At 42.8% G+C, this 17,737-nt stretch overlaps 1 protein-coding gene across 2 annotated transcripts in view; it reads left to right on the top strand.

Moving 5' to 3' along the window:
• The window catches only part of LOC144756282 (uncharacterized), a 444,819-nt gene that overhangs the window by 359,933 nt on the left and 67,149 nt on the right, over nucleotides 1-17,737 (top strand). For both annotated transcript variants that reach the window (XM_078645943.1, XM_078645942.1), the window contains exon 17: nucleotides 11,908-12,035. In XM_078645943.1, the coding sequence (XP_078502069.1) occupies nucleotides 11,908-12,035 (128 nt within the window). The remainder of the gene's footprint in view (nucleotides 1-11,907; nucleotides 12,036-17,737) is intronic.

Below are 17,737 nucleotides of genomic sequence, written 5' to 3'. Positions count from 1 at the left end.
CAGCCAAAAACCCGGGAACTCAAAAAAAGTTAGCTCCTGGTGAGTGAACCTCAAAGAACTGCCACTGCACACTTCTTACAGCATTTTCTGAGCTCCAAGAACTGGGGGACTATGCAAGGTACCGCAGTTCTTGGGCGCCCAAGCCATGAAGATGCCACGCAACAACAAACAATCTTTGAAAAAGTCTCTCTCTGCATCAGAGAAAATGACTCCAGATAATGACTACAAAATGTGAACCTGAGAAACTTCTTTTCCCGGATACAGAGGCCAATGAGAGACCAGAAGTGAGTCCCCACAACAAGACTTTAGGGACCAAACACTCATAAGGTCTTATGGTTTTGGAGCCTGTAAGCATGGATGCCAAAGGGAATTGGTGATAGCTGTCATTTCAGAAGAGCATGAAGTCCCCCAAACTTAAAGCAAGAGGAGAGTCACTAATATCTGTACTTTACGGTGTCCAGGCGATGACCAGGTCAAATATAAGATTTCAAAATTCTTCTATGACTCTGAGAAGGAAGTACTGAGTGATCGAATGTATGATCCATGGGGGAATATAAGAATGGGCTCGGTATTGTTTACAACTCCACCTGGCTCTTAACAGAGCATAGATGGCAAGAACTTAGTTTTGTTTGTGAATATGAGAAAATAGAACCTATACTGGCATGTTGGTGTATGCCACTTACACACAAAGTTGAGATTCTTTGTACAGAACTGGGTGACCTATGACCGATGTTGAACGTGCTGACCAGTTTCCAAGAACGAAGAATTTTTACAAATTTTTCTAGTGAGACAATGTACCAATTTAAACGACTTCGAAAATTCTTCCAACTTTGTGAGCCTGAGTAATTTTACTGGAAGCCTGAAACCAGACCCATGAGATCAAAGTTTCATCCTACAAACTGCAATGCATCATCTGTAGAGGAAGAGCCTGTGGCCACCGTTGATCTAGGCTCTAAACTAGGCCTCTGCTGTACCTCGTAACTAAGTCAGTTGAGCGTGGTACATCTGAGGAGAACCTGATGTTACTGCAAACTAGTATGCTTATGCCTAAATGGTAGCTTGGAGGGCAAGCTATGATACGTTTTGGATCAGGTGCCACCTACTGTATTATCAGATCCAGAGACAATACGAGGTTCATTAACCCAGGCGGATCCTTGTAGGTCATTACACACCTTGAAGATGTCCCCAATACAAGTGGAAGAAATAAATACCTGATTTTGGGTTAAGAGTCCTTTCCTTGGTGTTTGGGCCTATGTTTCAAGGAAGAACTGAACACCAAATACAGAGCTTGTTTTAACAGTGTTACATGAATACCTTGAGACTGCCGGTATCTCTGTTCAGGGCCACAACCAGTGAAGATTCCACAGAGCAGCAAATCCAAACAGCATTGTGTTATGATGAAAGTACAAAAGGACAGGAACTCAATATCTTCAAGTAGATTTATTGATTGAAGAAAGATCCCAAACAGCTTCTTGCCAGACACAGCTGGACCAACTGCCAATGATGCTACATAGATGACATCACGCCAGATTCTCTAGAGCATCATAGAGATGTGTTCATAAATGTCAAGTGGTATGACGGTGTATAATGACCCAGTATCTACCATTAAAGAGACTACCCTTCCATTTATCTCAAAGTCAGCTTTAGGTCATGTTCTCCTCTTTTCTGGTTCCTCCACATTTGCTACAGTAATGTCATCATTAACAACCACAACCCTATAGGTGGATGTTGCATCATCCACACATGCAACCTTTTCCGCATGTTGTTTACACAAATGTCCCTTTTTTCCTCACTTAAAGCACTTCTTTCCAACAGCACAGCACTGCTTAGAGTCTGCCATATGGTATGTGCTACCACATCTGAGGCAATGTTTTGCTGCCCATTTCCCAGATGATTTGCCAAAATTCTTTTGAAACTTATTTTTATTGTTATAAGTATTTTGACCCTTGTTTTTAATGGCACAAACACTTTCAGAATTGTCTTCCAAGACAGCAACTTCTTTATCCTTATTGTTGCTGGGACTAATCTTCATTTCCCACATGCATTTCTCCGATTTCTCAACCACCTTTGCAATAGCTATTGCATCCTTTAATGTTGGATCACTAGACGCCCATAGTCTCTCTTGTGTTTTTTTGCAATAGCACTGAACAATCAGTTGATCTCTGATCATCTCCTCCAGCATTGCATCAAAGTGACATTTAGCTGAAAGTTCTCTCAATCTAGCAACGAAATCATCAATACTCTCATTTTGCCGTTGTGGTTGAGTATAAAACTTATGCCTTCTCATTACTACGTTGACATTTTTAGCAAATCTCTTTTCCAACTTTGCCACTGCTTCCTTGTAAACATCTTCCATTTCTTCTCATGTAGGAAGATATTTAAAAACATGTTGCCCTTCTTTGCCCAGACAACCCAAAAGCAAAGCTTTCTTCCTTTCTGCTTTAAATTTTGTGCCATCTAAAGCAATAATATAATTTTCAAAACAGTCTATCCAGTCTTCCCATTCTATAGGGGATTCGCCTGGAGACATCAGAAAAGCAGGTGGAATTACAATTGCAGTGCTTATATCCATTGTTAATTAGCACTTCACACTTTCTCCACAGGATGGCAGCAGAGATTTGACAATTCCCTTCTCAAACTCTAATGTAGATTGAGCAATCTCTAGCAGCCAATGAGAAAGCAGCAACAACAAATGAAAAAAAACAGCTAACAACCAGTTGATTTTTTCTTTGTTCATTCAGACATGTACCACAATGACTCACAACGCAGCTTACACATCGTCTTAAATGTAAGTATTCCTCCTTATGCTCGTTTCCTCATTGTATAGTCTTCCTTAATAAAAATAAAACACGAGCGCACTGTCTCAGTTCCCCGTGCTTGGCAATGTTTCTTTACAAAGACTGAGAGACAGAACATTCAAAGATGACCGTTACAAGTCAGCCAAATGAGTCATTGCTCTGAAATTTGTTTCCAGTCACAATTTTCATAAAACACTTCTCACGTTTGTTTGTAAATAAATATTTGCCCAGTTCAATCTTGAAACTCACGACATTTAGCAACTGTCGTACACATTACACATGTGTTTCTGACGCCCGACAGTACTGTAATCCTCCAACCAGAACGGCCAACGTTTCAGTACAAAATTCTTCTTGTTAACATTAAATTGTTTGTGTAAATCTGCCACCACTCACAATATTTAATTTTTCAACCTCGGGTTTACAAGACTCTTGGCTCTCCTTGCTTGTATTCAAACCACACTCGGTTGAAAAAAATGCTTTGTGACAACAAAATCGAGTGAATAGTCTTCACAGCACTTGTTTTTATTAAAATGTCTAGCAGGGAACACTCCGATATCAACACTGACAAGGCAATAAATTATCAGATTTTCTTTTAAATACGTGACTGTAGTAAATGTCCTCTCCACTGTTCTTCTCTGGCTAGACTGTACTATGATATCTATGACATCATAGAATGCCAGGGTGTCCCTCTAGCTCACTGTGCCTTTCTATTACTTACTGTGTGAAAGGAAGACGTCGAAATATGCATTGGTCTTAATTGATTACATGTCAAAATGGCCGGAGGTTAAATTTGTAGAATGCATGAATTCAGCCACTGTCATAAATTTCTTTAATGACGTATTTTTGCGGGAAGGTTGGCCTGAAGAGTTAGTGTCCGATAATGGCACTCAATTAGTGTCAAGTGAAATGGAAAGTTTTCTTAAATTACATGGGATCAAGCACATCCTCACTTCTTTATATCATCCTTCAAGTAATGGATTGGTTGAACGGCTTAACCGTGTGATCAAGGATCAATTACAACTAGCCAACATCAATAGTTTGAATTGGAAGAAAGTAATTGCAGACATGCTGTGGGCGTTAAGGGTTACTCCAAATTCCAGCACGGGTGTCTCACCTTTTACTTTACTCAGAGGAAGAGTGGCAGGCTCAGAATTAAACAAAGATTGGATGTTGAGGAAAGAAGTTGATGTAGTCAAGCTGGGCAAAGTAGCAGATGTCAGAGCATGTACTCAGGCCAAATATGCTCAGAGTAGTTTTAGGTCGTCCCCAGTGCAGTCAGGGGATTGGGTCAGGATAAGAAAACCTATGCTGTTGCGTAAAGGATTAGCTCGTTTTTCTCCTCCTGCTTTGGTTGCGTGGGTTCGAATCCCATCCTCGTCGCCAGTGAAAGGAAGACGTTACTACGGTGTAGATCTTAGCTTCCTTTATTTACGTCCATACAACAGCTCTCCCGGCAGCAACTGCTGTCCCAGGAGTTCTACACTGAACACTCCACGAGCGCTCTCGTGGGGACTTTATTTAAAGGTACATAACATCCTAACACTGTGGCAGTTGGTCATCTCAGGCTGAGCTGCCAACAGCGAGCTCCTGGTGGGGTTCTTCTTACAATCTTAACCTGTCTATCTAATCTGGAAGGAACCTGCAATAAAGGATCTTAACTTATCAAGTGGACTCTGCATCATTCATTTACCACAACTTGGCGACGATTTGAAAAGGATGAACCTACGTGTGAACTTAAGAAGCAACTTCAAGAAAAATAACTAAAGAAAAGAACTTTAGACTTTGTGAAAATCACACATAAGACAAAAGGTAACGCCCAGCTGACCCCACCAGTGTCCTGTTCCACCTGGACAGCCTGCACCCTGGGCGCATGTCTTTACTTTGATGTTTGTTTGTGTCTATTCAACCTACAACCTGCAACATGGGTGTTCGTTACTATTTTGCCTGCTGTCACCTTGCTCCTGTCTGGAAAAAGTTTACTCTTCCCTGAGGTCTGCAGTGTTTTTTTTCATCTGGCCTTCATCCAATGGGGGAAGCGTCAAGCGTTGGCAGAAACTGGCAATTTATAAGTGATGTGGTTTGGCAGCTTAACTTACAAATGCGGTGAACGTTTCTATTCTTCCTCAGAGGTAATGTTGTGCTGATTTGATACACTTGGTTCTTCATTCAAGAACCTCTCAAGAATAGTCCCTCCGGTGAGTTCTTGCACTTTTACTCTATCGTTTAACAACCCCAGAACTCGCTACTTACTGCGCATTTGTCTGCTTCTTGCGTGTTGCTTTACATAAGAACTTTAGTGTGCAAGCTCTTTGAGCATCAGTAGCAATCGTAATCACAGCGCTGCTTCAGCGTCAGTGTACTGTAACATTTGACTGTGCCGTGCTCAACTTCTCACCGTACTACATGTTGATGACCGTTATCTGACGGTTGGCCGGCAGCGATCTCCTCTCTTCCTCTACTCCCGTCCATCTGATGACGTCTTTGGAATGCTTCGGGGAGTTGGTGAAGCGAGATTCTCCTCATGTCCTGTGACGCCGTACTTTGGAGACACGTCCCTCGCGCTTCTCACGCCGCTACGACCGACGTGGCAGCCATCTTGTGTTTGTTTATGTCGCTATAACAACAACAGCCACTCGTAGTGTTTACAGTCTACGCATGAGTCTTAGGGCATTTGTTTTTACTTCTGTGATATACACACCTGTGTATATTTGAAATCTCTGCATTTTCTTCATGGTGCTGACCATGATGTTTCGTTTAGAGGAAGTGTGGAGCAACAGAGTGGAAGAGACTTTGCTCATGGACTTGATCACTTTCTACTTGGCTGACGAAAGTCCACGGCGACTGCTGGGAGCTCAGCGGCGTCTGCAGGGAGCAGTGTACACAGACCCCGGGTGAGAGGTCGCTCACCGGAGCTGGCAATATTTACTATTTTGTATTGAAGTGCTTAGCTTCTCAATGTTTGTGATGATTGCATACTGTTTTGAACATAATCGTTTGTTTTGTTACTTTAACTATTTGGTGGTCTCTGCTGTGTTTGCCCTATCGTTTGTATGTAGGATCAGGTCGACATCTGTTAACTCTACGATGTGTCCTCCTTTTGGGGGAATCCTCAGTCAGGCTTTGTCAATATCAGTTTACTAGGGTTATGATGTACCTCGTGGTGTATCCTATGTAGGGCTTGGTGTAGTTTAGTTTATCAGTATGGGTGTAGTGTCATTGTGGGTAGTCCATGCCCATACACCTTGCGGTATATCCTTTTTAGGGGAGGTTGGATATTTGAGGGTCGTCCATGCCCCGTGTTTTTTTCCCCAGGATTACTTTCCTGCGGTGTACCCTTTATGGTTGAGTGTTTACGGGTAGTCCATGCCCCATCTTTTGTCCCAGGGTAATTGTTCTCATCCTGCGGTGTACCCTTTTCAGGGGAAGTTGGGTATTAGCGGGTAGTCCATGCCCCATGTTTATTCCCAGGATTACTTTCCTGCGGTGTACCCTTAATGGTTGAGTGTTTACGGGTAGTCCATGCCCCATCTTTTGTCCCAGGGGAATTGTTCTCATCCTGCGGTGTACCCTTTTCAGGGGAAGTTGGGTGTTAGCGGGTAGTCCATGCCCCATGTTTATTCCCAGGATTACTGACCTGCGGTGTACCCTTTGAGATTGAGTGTTTGCGGGTAGTCCATGCCCCATTTTCCGTCCCAGGGTTATTTTGCTTGCCCTGCGGTGTACCCTTTTCAGGGGAGGTTGTGCGTTTGTGGGTAGCCAACGCCCATTTTATTCCCAGGATTACTGTCCTGCGGTGTACCCTTTTCAGGGGAGGTTCAGTGTCTGTGGGTAGTCCATTCTCCATACTATGCGCTGTCCCCTGCTTTTGGTGGAGATTGTTTGTGCACTATTTTCCTTTCGAAGTCTACCTTCTTGCAGCTACTGGCCAGGGCTTCATTTCGGTAAGATTTTGAGTTGTGTTTTTATCATACATTTAGTGTCGGCATATCTTCATCAGGGGTAGTTTTTTTTTCTTCTCTTTGGTGAATTCTTGTCAAAGGGATTTACTCTCTAATGTTATCTTAAGAGAGTCCTAACCCATTCTGTCTCTCCCAGTCTACTCTCATTCTTGTTTATAGGGTGTTTACCCTGTGGTGTACCCATGTGTGGGGTGGTTATGAATGTCAGCAGCTAACTTAACTATTAGTCTTGGTTTTGTTTCAAAACCTTACTCTTTCGTTAAGGGAGGGGGATGTGGCATATTATGTCATAATATTGATTCTTTGTTCTTTTCTCTGCTAATGATACCTCATGCTAATGTCATCTCTTGTTGTGCACTATTACTTTTGGTTCTTCTTATTTGTGTACTTCCCTGCTGATTGTGGCATTTAAGGTATTGTTGCCGATTATTCCTTTGTTCTGCTCTTACTCCATAAAGGAAGAGGATGTGTAGTAAATGTCCTCTCCACTGTTCTTCTCTGGCTAGACTGTACTATGATATCTATGACATCATAGAATGCCAGGGTGTCCCTCTAGCTCACTGTGCCTTTCTATTACTTACTGTGGCAGTTGGTCATCTCAGGCTGAGCTGCCAACAGCGAGCTCCTGGTGGGGTTCTTCTTACAATCTTAACCTGTCTATCTAATCTGGAAGGAACCTGCAATAAAGGATCTTAACTTATCAAGTGGACTCTGCATCATTCATTTACCACAGACTGCTCTTCAATGTTAAAACAATTCCCTTGTCTCTCCGCTCAGATTTCTATGCTCTGCGATGTCAAATCAATCTTTTTATGCTTTGTGGCATTTAATCTTAATTGAAAGTCTAGCAGTAGAACATTTCTTTAACAGCAAAGTCCAGTTGTAACTTAACGAATGCTTATCCTTTCATATGCGTGGTTGCACATCAATGTAAGTTAACTTCTTTTCCGTTTGGCTTAGACTCTCATACTCTGTCAGGTAATATCAATATTACAGCCTTTTCACTCGTTCCTTCAAGTACTGCCTTTTAAAATATTTAGTTCGTGGATAAGTGCTCATGTATGAACAAAGCAGAAATCTCTTACCAGATAGCAGATTTACAGGCCTTATACTTCTTGCAGTAATATAAATGCAGTGTCCTTACTGCTACAGTCAGTGCTTCACTGACCACGACGAGTTGGGTTCTTCTCTCCCAGTGTTTGGGTTAATCTATCTTCCTTCATCACCTGCCTTATGCTTGTCTGGCACAGATTAAAGCGTCGCCAAATTTGTTATGATGAAAGTACACAAGGACTGGAACTCAATATCTTCAAGTAGATTTATTGATTGAAGAAAGATCCCAAACAGCTTCTTGCCAGATACAGCTGGACCAACTGCCAATGATGCTACATAGATGACATCACGCCAGAATCTCTAGAGAATCATAGAGATGTGCAATTCCAGGAAGCATCTCAATGAAATATAACACATTGGCAATGCCAATCAGCCTGACTTATAACTGAAAGCGCCTCTACAGTCAGTGGTAAGTTCAAGAACTCAAGATCTCATCACCCCATACGAGCAGTCTGTGAGTCATGCTTGTACTCACTCATTCATTCATTCATTCATTCGGCCACCCACTGATTCTTGCAATCACCAACTCAACCATCAACAATAAAACACACACACAAACTCAACAAGCATACACAAAACAAATTAAATGAATAAAAGTAGAAAAATGCTGCTGCCTAAATGTGATGGGCATATACATGCAATACAAATATAAGTTAAATATTAAACATAGCTGTTTTTGGAATGGTGTTGTACATAGTGCTTCATTGTTTTGAGGTCCCAGCAATCACGTTTAAAAGCAATGCATTGGCTATCTTAGAATGGTAAAACAATTCCAGGCTTTGCACAATACCTTCCCAGATGATGCACAGTAAACATTGCACTGGGATGCCAACTAGGAATGGTTTTGTGCATTGTTTATCACTGGTGTGCCAATCCATGATGGCTGGCATGTGCTCCTAAATGTAGTGGCCATTTTGGAGCAGTAAATCATTTCTAGATTATGGACAATAGCATCCAAACTGATCACTGGGTTTACACACTGCTGATGAAATGAGCTGCAAATGAGCTGCTGGTGGCATTGGCTGAGGACCTACTGTGCACTATAAAAACATGACTAAGTAAATAAAAGAAAAAGAGAAGTAAATACATTAAATGGGACCTCTACAAGGAGACATTGAGAAATCAAAAGACTGGCCTATCAGCCCTTACACTGAAGCAGACTCATTTTTAGGCTTAAGTACACATCACCTGAAGCAAAATGCAGTGACTCACCGGTCAATAAATTAGTCCCTGAAGTGGGCAATCCCATTGGCCCATACTGTCATGGTCGGAAGTAGAAATTGAATGACTCTCGACTAGACCAATGGCTTAAAGAGCGATGATCCAAAGCTCCTCTATGTAGGTATATCTGTGTATTTATTATACATATTTTCATACTTTTTATAGCACTGCAAACTAACGTGATGGAATCAGCATGCTTAGGAGGTAACCAAGCAGAAGGCTGTAGTAAGGGCTGAGAAAATGAGCAAACGTTGGAATAAATATATATTACCGTTTTAATGAAGAACACGAGGAGAATGGACTTTGAGAAGCAACAAGCAATGGGAGAAGACAGTTTAGGCATGAGACTGTGTGGAGAATCCGAGAGGTCTGAGCATCAAGAAGGGTTAGAGTCGGAGGAGGGGAGAAGGGAAGAGGAAAGAGATGTGGCTGAAAGGCATCAAAATAGAGAAGTTGAGCAGACAGTAGGAGAGTGATGGACAAAGTGAGAGAGAGGAGGTGAGTCTGTGTAAAGGAAGGCAACATTTAGGGCCACATGTACAAAGTGTTTTTATGTTTGCAAACGGGTTGAATCGTAGAATCAGCCCATTTGCAAACACAAAAAGGCTTTGTAAAATGTACAAATCCCTATTTGTTATCTGGTAACGTATTAACAAATTTCAAATTGAGTTTGCGATTCAGTATTAGGAAGGGGCATGTTTAGGTCATCCCTTCTGAATACTGAATCCCAGTGGTATGTGTGCGGTCGCAAAGCATTCACATTCTTTGCCTACTCAAGTAGGTAGTAACCCTTTCGCAAATGGGAAGGGGTTCCCAAGGGACCCCTTCCCCTTTGTGAATGTTTGTAAAAACATTTTTTAAGAGCAGACAGTGGTCCCACGGACTGCTGCCTACTCTTAAAAAATGAAAAGAGCTTTTCTTTTTTCTTTTTAAACGCATCCCGTTTTTCTTTCAAGAAAACAGGCTGCATTTCATTAAAAATCTTGCTTTATTTTAAGAGCAATCCAGAATATGATGGTCTGCTAACCCCAGTAGGCCACCATCCCTGTGATTTTTGTGATTCCAATGGGTCTAAACCGAGACCTACCTCAATAATATTCATGTGGTAGGTCTATTTGCGACCCATTTGGAGTTGCAAAATGTGTAAACCACACATTTGTATATGGGTCTTTGCAATTACCAAATAGCGAATTGCAACAGTTCACTATTTGGTCATCGCAAACACTTACCTTTGTACACGTGGCCCTTAGTTCCTTGAGAAGCATTTTAGCTATTTAGTTGAATCGCAGAGAGAAAGATATGGAATCGGCAGTAATGAATTGTTTGTATGAATTTGTTTGGAATTTAAGATCCTAGCTACAAGTAAAACGGCCAGTTGTAATTTCATGCTTAAATGTGTGAAAACTTGCTATGTGCAAAAACACAGTTGGCACAATAACATAGAACACCCTCCAAAGATGGAACAGCAAGTATTATCTCAGTGCAAACCTTCTACACTAGTGGATTTGCAGGAGAAGATGCCCAACATAAGCAGCAACACCATTGCCTAGAGAGGTAATCTTTGAGAATGTATGTAAGAAAAAAACCTGGCTCCAGGCTTTAACACAGTGTAATATCTATTCACCTATTAAAAAAGGCATATTGGCTTTAACATGTGTTTTTCAATATGAATAGGATAATCTTACTGCCTTTGCTGTAACTTTTTAGATTAACGTGTCAGGCCTACTACATCCAACAAGACTTTTCCCTATGATACAATCAGGTTAATAACCTCCATCATTGGCTTGTCACGATAACCTGCTCGTAATTACTGTATGAACATTCCAAAAAAAGCAAAAAGTGCTTTCCAAAAAGGCTATAAGTGCAATAGAGCGGTACAAAAGGGGGTGGTGATGGAAGGAGCATCTGAACCACTCAAACACGCACAGTCAGTCAACAGATCTGGGTTTAATCCATCACCGTTCTTTAGCCCACTCTGCCACCCCAGTTCAGACATGGCCATATGCTAATCAGTCTGACCCTGTGCCTCATGGGAACAGTCCAGCCCGAACTGTCAAGTGCAATAGAACATCTCTTTTTCAGTCGAAGCACACTTCCTCAGCCCAGTAGAAAACTTGTAGAGTTCATCATGTGGTCATGACTCTCCCTGAGTGATTAGGTCTGGTGACAACTGCACAGCCCCAGGCATTGTAGGCACAATTGGTCCATTTCATGAAGCTGGTTGCAAACTAATGAGTATGGGTGAAAGCTGAGCCTGGATGTCATTCACTTGCCTGAAGTATGTGAAAGACACTGAGCAAGAAGACTCATATGAAGCCAAAAAGACTGTATCTGGGAGGTGCTAAATGTGAAGGCCTCAATGATATGGTGGCCCCCACCCAGCCAAAAAAATGTATTCTTTCCTGTAGAAATATGTTCGATACAGATTGTAGAGAAGGCAGGACTGGACGTGCCAGCAGCAAGGCTGGCAAGTGTTGTATTCCTGTGCCAGCCCCAGAGTCATCCAGTTCAATAATTGCCATGTTATATAGCCATTTGCCATTTCAGTGGGCTGGTCCGGTCCTAGTGGTGGTGTTTCCGGATCAGGAAGTCTCTCCCTGTGCAGTTTAGTTGAACTCAAACATAACTGCACATCTAAGGCTCTTTCTTTAGCAGAGGAAGGCTCTGAACCATCGTACCAGTTGTCCTCCCTCAAGCCAGACTCTCACTTGCTGGGCACCTCCCTTGATCCCTGCTGCTTCACATGCTCTCTGTCTGTACCAGCTGGATTAGATACAGGATCTATAGCTTGTTTCATGTTAATTTCTGTTTGGTAGATTTCTGGCAAATGGCACATGGTGGCAAAGGCCCACTCACAACCTGGTAAAATGGAAGAGGAAGATGACCCATGGATAGAATATTCCTGCGATGGACACAATCTGACGATTCATGAAGGTCGCGGCAAGTAAGTTACAACCAAAAATTATTCAATTTACTGACTTAACGTGCCAGAAGTTGATCGCTTCCACTTGTGGAGATGTTGTTGGGTCTGGAAATAGGATACCTGAGATCTAGCCCTAGATTCTCTCTAGCGCACTTCTTTGATTTTGGGTAAATGATTGTGTAAGTGCCTCTTTCTCTAAAAACTAGGAGTGGTTAGAAAAGAGTAACCTGGCTCAAAAACACTGTATAAAACAAGCATTTGCAACCCAATTGGACTTGCATTTGCGAGAGTTAAAGCTATGGTGCTGTAAATGACAATGTCTTTTACCAATGTGTTTTGGTTTGGAGTGTAGTGTATGTATATGGTGTGGAGTGGAAATATGTGGGTTGTATTGTAATAGTTAGTTGTGGAACTGTGTGGTGTGGAGTGTATTGGTGTAGTGGAATTATGTGGTATGGTGAATCGATAGGGGTGAAAGTTGCACAGAATAGATAAAAAGGAAGATAGAGAGGGATACGTAGTTTGTGAAGAAAATGGTGATTGAACTTGAGATGGAGGAACAGAAAGAGTGTATTAGAAAGAGAGAAAGAAGGGAAGAGCAGGCCACAGAAGCATGAAGAGGAAGGCCCTGAGTACGACGAAGACACACAGAGACGAGAAAGAGAGAGTCGGTTTGATGGACAGATACCTTGAAAAGGCACGGGAAAGAAACTGTGCTTAAAATGTGTGAGCAGAAATTATAGAGAGGAGATAGGGAGTTGGAGGGATGAGAGGGGACTGTGAGATTGCGACATGAGAGGAGTTAGTAGCAGTGTGAGGGAGAGATGAGAGGGGTAGTGGGGGTGAGTTGACAGGGATGTTGGAAGTGGAAGGGAAAGATGTGTTGGATTTGAATAGTTTTCTTGTGGCACTGTGTGGCGTGGAATTATGTGGTGTGGTGTGAGGATGTGTAGTGGAAATATGTGGTATGTCAGTGAAATACCTTAGAATGTTGTTTACTAGAATGACTTCCTATCCATGCTTGAAATGGATCCACAAATTTGTCTGAGTGGATTTTTCTCCTCCTCGGGTCTTCACCAGGCAGGTCTTGGCTTCCCAAAGTAGAACCTAGGGTTCGCCATGTAATGTATCATTGCAGGCACACTCATTCAGTGTACATTCACAGCACACTTGGGCCACCACGGTAACTGCTCTGCTTGGTACCCTTACATGTACACATGTATTCAGTACATACACTCAGCAAGCACACTGTTCAGCACTGAGGCTTTTCTATCAGGGTGTGTTATTTACAAACACACTCACTGCCAGCACACACACACTCACCATGTGCTCACTGCATAACCTCTCTCTTGTTAGGCGGGCGTCCCTGGACCAAGCGTGGCTGGTTCCATTTACAAGTGATCATTTGGCTTGTTTCTTACATTTTGCGAGGTCTGACTTATCAGACACACTCGCTGTTTGAACACTGACCTTAGGATTGGTTTCCTTGGAAGTGATCAATGTGCATGTGCAACCTTTTCGTCCTGAAGATGGTCCCACGGATATTTTAGACCAACGGGGGACCGAAACGTCGACGCTCAGCACCGTTTCGCATATTTGTTGATGATTCAAATTGTAAACATGATTATATGCTGTGTTTAAACTCCATCAACATGGTTTTTTGATTACCCATAATCCATGCGAAAGGTGTTATGAACACTACTGTTAATTTATGTATGACTCTCAGTAGTATGTTTGTTGCCAGATATTAATTGATGAAATTCCAAGTGGAATAAAATATACCATTTTGATACATTCAGGTATATGTACATATATTCCCTGTGGATAAATTGATAAATGTTCATGTATGTGACATTATTACAAATTATCAATATTTCACAAATGTTTCCTCTAGGGACAATGTGATTTTGTTATTGAATATACCCAGTCCCGAGGGGATTATTGAGTGGCTCTGTGATATCTGTCACTGCATAACCCTTCACCTTTTATGTATTGTACACCTCACAAGCGCACTTACACCAATCACATGCTTTATCCACAGATACACTGCACAGCACTGCATCACTCATAATGTATTCTTCTCATGCATAGATACACTTAGTACATGTACCGTGCACACATGCACTGTACAGCAGTGCTCCATCCTTGTACTGTATCCTTCCCAGGCACACATACCTCAAACACAGAGTCACTACTCCTGCGCTGCACAGCACCCCACAACTACCTGTCAAGGGTGAGTTAAGCATAAAGCAGCGGAACTTTTAAAAAGATGAGTGAGCCTGTAGGCCTCACTACAGTGACAGATGGTTATGGACTTGTCCACTACTACTGATCACTACATGGTATGCTGATAGATGGATGGATGGATGGATTATGAAAGTTTGAAGGCATCTTTCATAAGGAGGGTTGGCTTTGCTAACTTTGCTTGTGCTGTGTATGTAAATGTGAGGTTAAAGTGGGAGATATTCAGATGCTCTACTGGTGGCAGTAACAGTGGTGATAATGCTGGCAGTGGCAGGGTTATGGTGTTGGTAATGTGGTAATAAGTTTGCATACAAAGGTGTTCCCTTGAGTGCAAGTGTTACTGTTAAACAACTAAATGATACTTAATTAACATCTCAAATAGATAGATGAAAATTAATTTTGGCCTCTTTGGGATTTCAAATTGTGACTTACAAATGCCACAAAATGTTTAATACAAGCGGTTAAGTTGCTGAGCCACTTTGCCAACTTGAGGAAGGTTACATGGTGTTCATTTGGGGGAGGGGGCAGGTGGCAACTTGCATACACACAGTGTACTTAAATACATTTCATTCACCATTGCCTTCTGGGATGCAACAGTGCTGTTAAAATGTAAAATCACCTTCTTATTGGCTGTTGCTCATCACTCTTGATTTGTCGTGAGGTCCTGTGTTCCTTTATTTGCTATTATAAGACATTGACTATATGTAGAACACTCCTACCATTTCTAAATGCTTCAAGTATTAGCATTACCCAATACATTGGTGCTACTATTATACACTTTAATGGTACTGAATTTACAGACTCTAGAAGGATGGAATGCAGACTACCTTAATCAGATTTGACCGCTTGATCTTCCAATTCATTCATTTTTCAGTGGTGACCGTTAAACTCGCTTAACCATTCTTCTATCTTACCACGTTTATAGTACATGTTGGGAATACGCCAATATTTCTGCTGAAATCATTGATTTGCATGAAGTGAATGTAAGCTGTGCTTCAGGCATGCCTCTGGCAACACAGACAACTCCTAAAATGAGACTTCCAAATGCTAAAGCCTCTGCCTATATATCAAAGGGTCTCTACAGAACTGTCTGAAGCACGCCCACATACCAGTGCAGTGCTAAGCATATTGAGTAGCAAAAGTTATTCTTTAACTTTTTCAAAACATCTTCGAGAAAAACCCAGAAGCCTTTGTTTATGTCAACTCTCAGACTTTTAACAAATGCCAGTATTCATTTGTTTACTGGCACATATAGGCGGCTAGGCAGAGTGAAGCAGAGAAGTTGCCAGGACCGACAGGAAAGTTGAAAAGAGGAAGGGCAGGGGAAAAGAAGCTGCTAGGACTGCCATGAGTATTAAAGTAAAGCTGGGTCACTCGAGTGAGGGCAATAAAACACAAAATACAAAGAATCAAAGAAATTTAAAAGGCATTGAAAATTAAAAGAAAGAAACTACTTGTATTTGGATTACAATACAACTACTTGTAAGTCGGGGTGCATTATATGCTCAAGCGAAACACCTTCACTCAAAGTGAAGGGGGTGCATGGTATAGGTGAGCTGTCTGTCCGATTGCCCTATGCTATAGCAATGGTGCATGGGACTAACGTGAATGACACAATAACGATTGGCGTAGCAAAGGCTCCTGCAGCCCCCACAGTGTGTAGGGGGGCCCGAACTCCAGAAGGGCCCCTTAGCACAGTAACTTGGCCCGAGAGCTCCTGAGTGAGTCCTGACAGGGGCCCCTTCATGTATTTTGCAGGGTGCCCCCTCAAGTTTCGTTACACCACTGACAATAAAAGCACAGTGGAGGAAGGAGGGAGTGGGTGAAAGCCCATCAATCAATCAGTCAACCGACTTTGAAACTGGTTAGCCAAGTTCGAGTCTCGGCATTGGCTCAATATACTGTGATTTTGGGCAAATCGTGTAATCGCCCTATACCTACAAAACGTGAATCTAACCTTGTGTAACCTTACTGGTGCTGATGTAGGACTCTCCAATACATTCGGAGGAGTCTGTGCTAAATAAATCTGCAAATACAAAGAAAAAATAAAGAAAACAGTTTGGTGAGACAGCTAAGGGGAGACCTAAAAAGTCAACTCTGCATACTGACCAGAGACACCACCAGGTGGTTAAACGCGGTTGTGAGATCTGCTGCTATGGATTTTTCACATGGTCAGCGACTAGCTGCCGCCTCCCCCCCAATCCGGCACCCAACACCCAGGAACGTGGACACGAGACGTGTTTTACTTTTTGGAAGGCGGGCGCTAGTCGCCCGGCCGTATTTATTAAAGTATGAAATTAAAAAAGGTTTTAATTGCATAATCAACAATGAATACAAAAATCAGCAGGACATTCAGTTATACAATTGTTATCAACAAGTTTGAGAGCCTGACCTTAACAAAACTCTAATACAAGTTGTTCCTAGCTTAAACTAAACATCCTACCTTGATTTTTGTACATTTCTGGCCATATGGCAGGGTCACTACCGGTGTCAGGTCCTACAAGCTGCGCCTCCCCCCTAGAAGTGCGCATGCGCAGTGTTACCCCGGGAATTGCCCGGTCTACGCCCCAAACTCCATTTACCCACTAAAGGAGGGCCCTTACTCTGCGCCGGTGGCGTCATGAGTCCACGCGCGCGGGGTGGCTACCAGCCTAAGGAAAGCGTGAACTACTCCTACCCGCGCTCCTTTGCATATTACCTTGCCCCTGGAGTACTGGGAGTGGCCCGCAGGCCCCTCCCCCCGGGCGGGAACCTCCATAGGATGATGCCCGCCCCCTCAGACCTCAAATATGTGCTCACCGATAATGACCTTACCGCATGTCCCATACCTAATAAATACGACGACCTATGGAAAAATTCTAAAGGACAACTACACTGGCTAATAAATAACAGTATCCACGCATAGCTAAAAGGGGAAAAAAGGCCTAACGACACATGGCATAAAATTACAATTCGGTTCACTCATGTTACTCAAAATTACAATATCAACGTATAGCTACAAAGGGAAAAAAGGCCTAAAGACACATATCTTCAAATACAGTTCACTTCACACATCACTTTTCTACAAAGGGGAAAAAGTCCTAACAACAGATCACAAAATACAACAACAGCCTACTCTCTCCCGCGGTCCATACCTTTGAAACTTACCATTAAACCGGACATAACGCTGCTTAAACTTTGTACCAAGGGATGGTGGGTGGGAAACAAAGAAGCCCCGAACGCGGGGCACAACGTTCAGCGAGGGAGCGTCCAGGGACAAGGGGGTCTCCTGGGCGCTCCCTACTTCTTATTCCCGAGGGGCCGGGTGGCCCCTCCTATCGCCCGCCCCCCCCGACCCGGAACCACTCCATTGAATCCGGGTCAGGAGGGGCGCCGGCCAATCGGCGGTGGGCCGCGCCCCCAGGGCACGCCCCCACCGTCGGAGGACACGAGGGGAAAGGGGGTGAGACGGTCGCCGCGCCGCCATGCGTGCGGGGGGG

This window comes from Lissotriton helveticus, chromosome 5_1, assembly GCF_964261635.1.
Source record: "Lissotriton helveticus chromosome 5_1, aLisHel1.1, whole genome shotgun sequence".
NCBI classification, from domain to species: Eukaryota; Metazoa; Chordata; class Amphibia; order Caudata; family Salamandridae; genus Lissotriton; species Lissotriton helveticus.
Note: the sequence above shows the minus strand (reverse complement) of the source record. Positions and strands in the feature narration are given on the sequence as shown.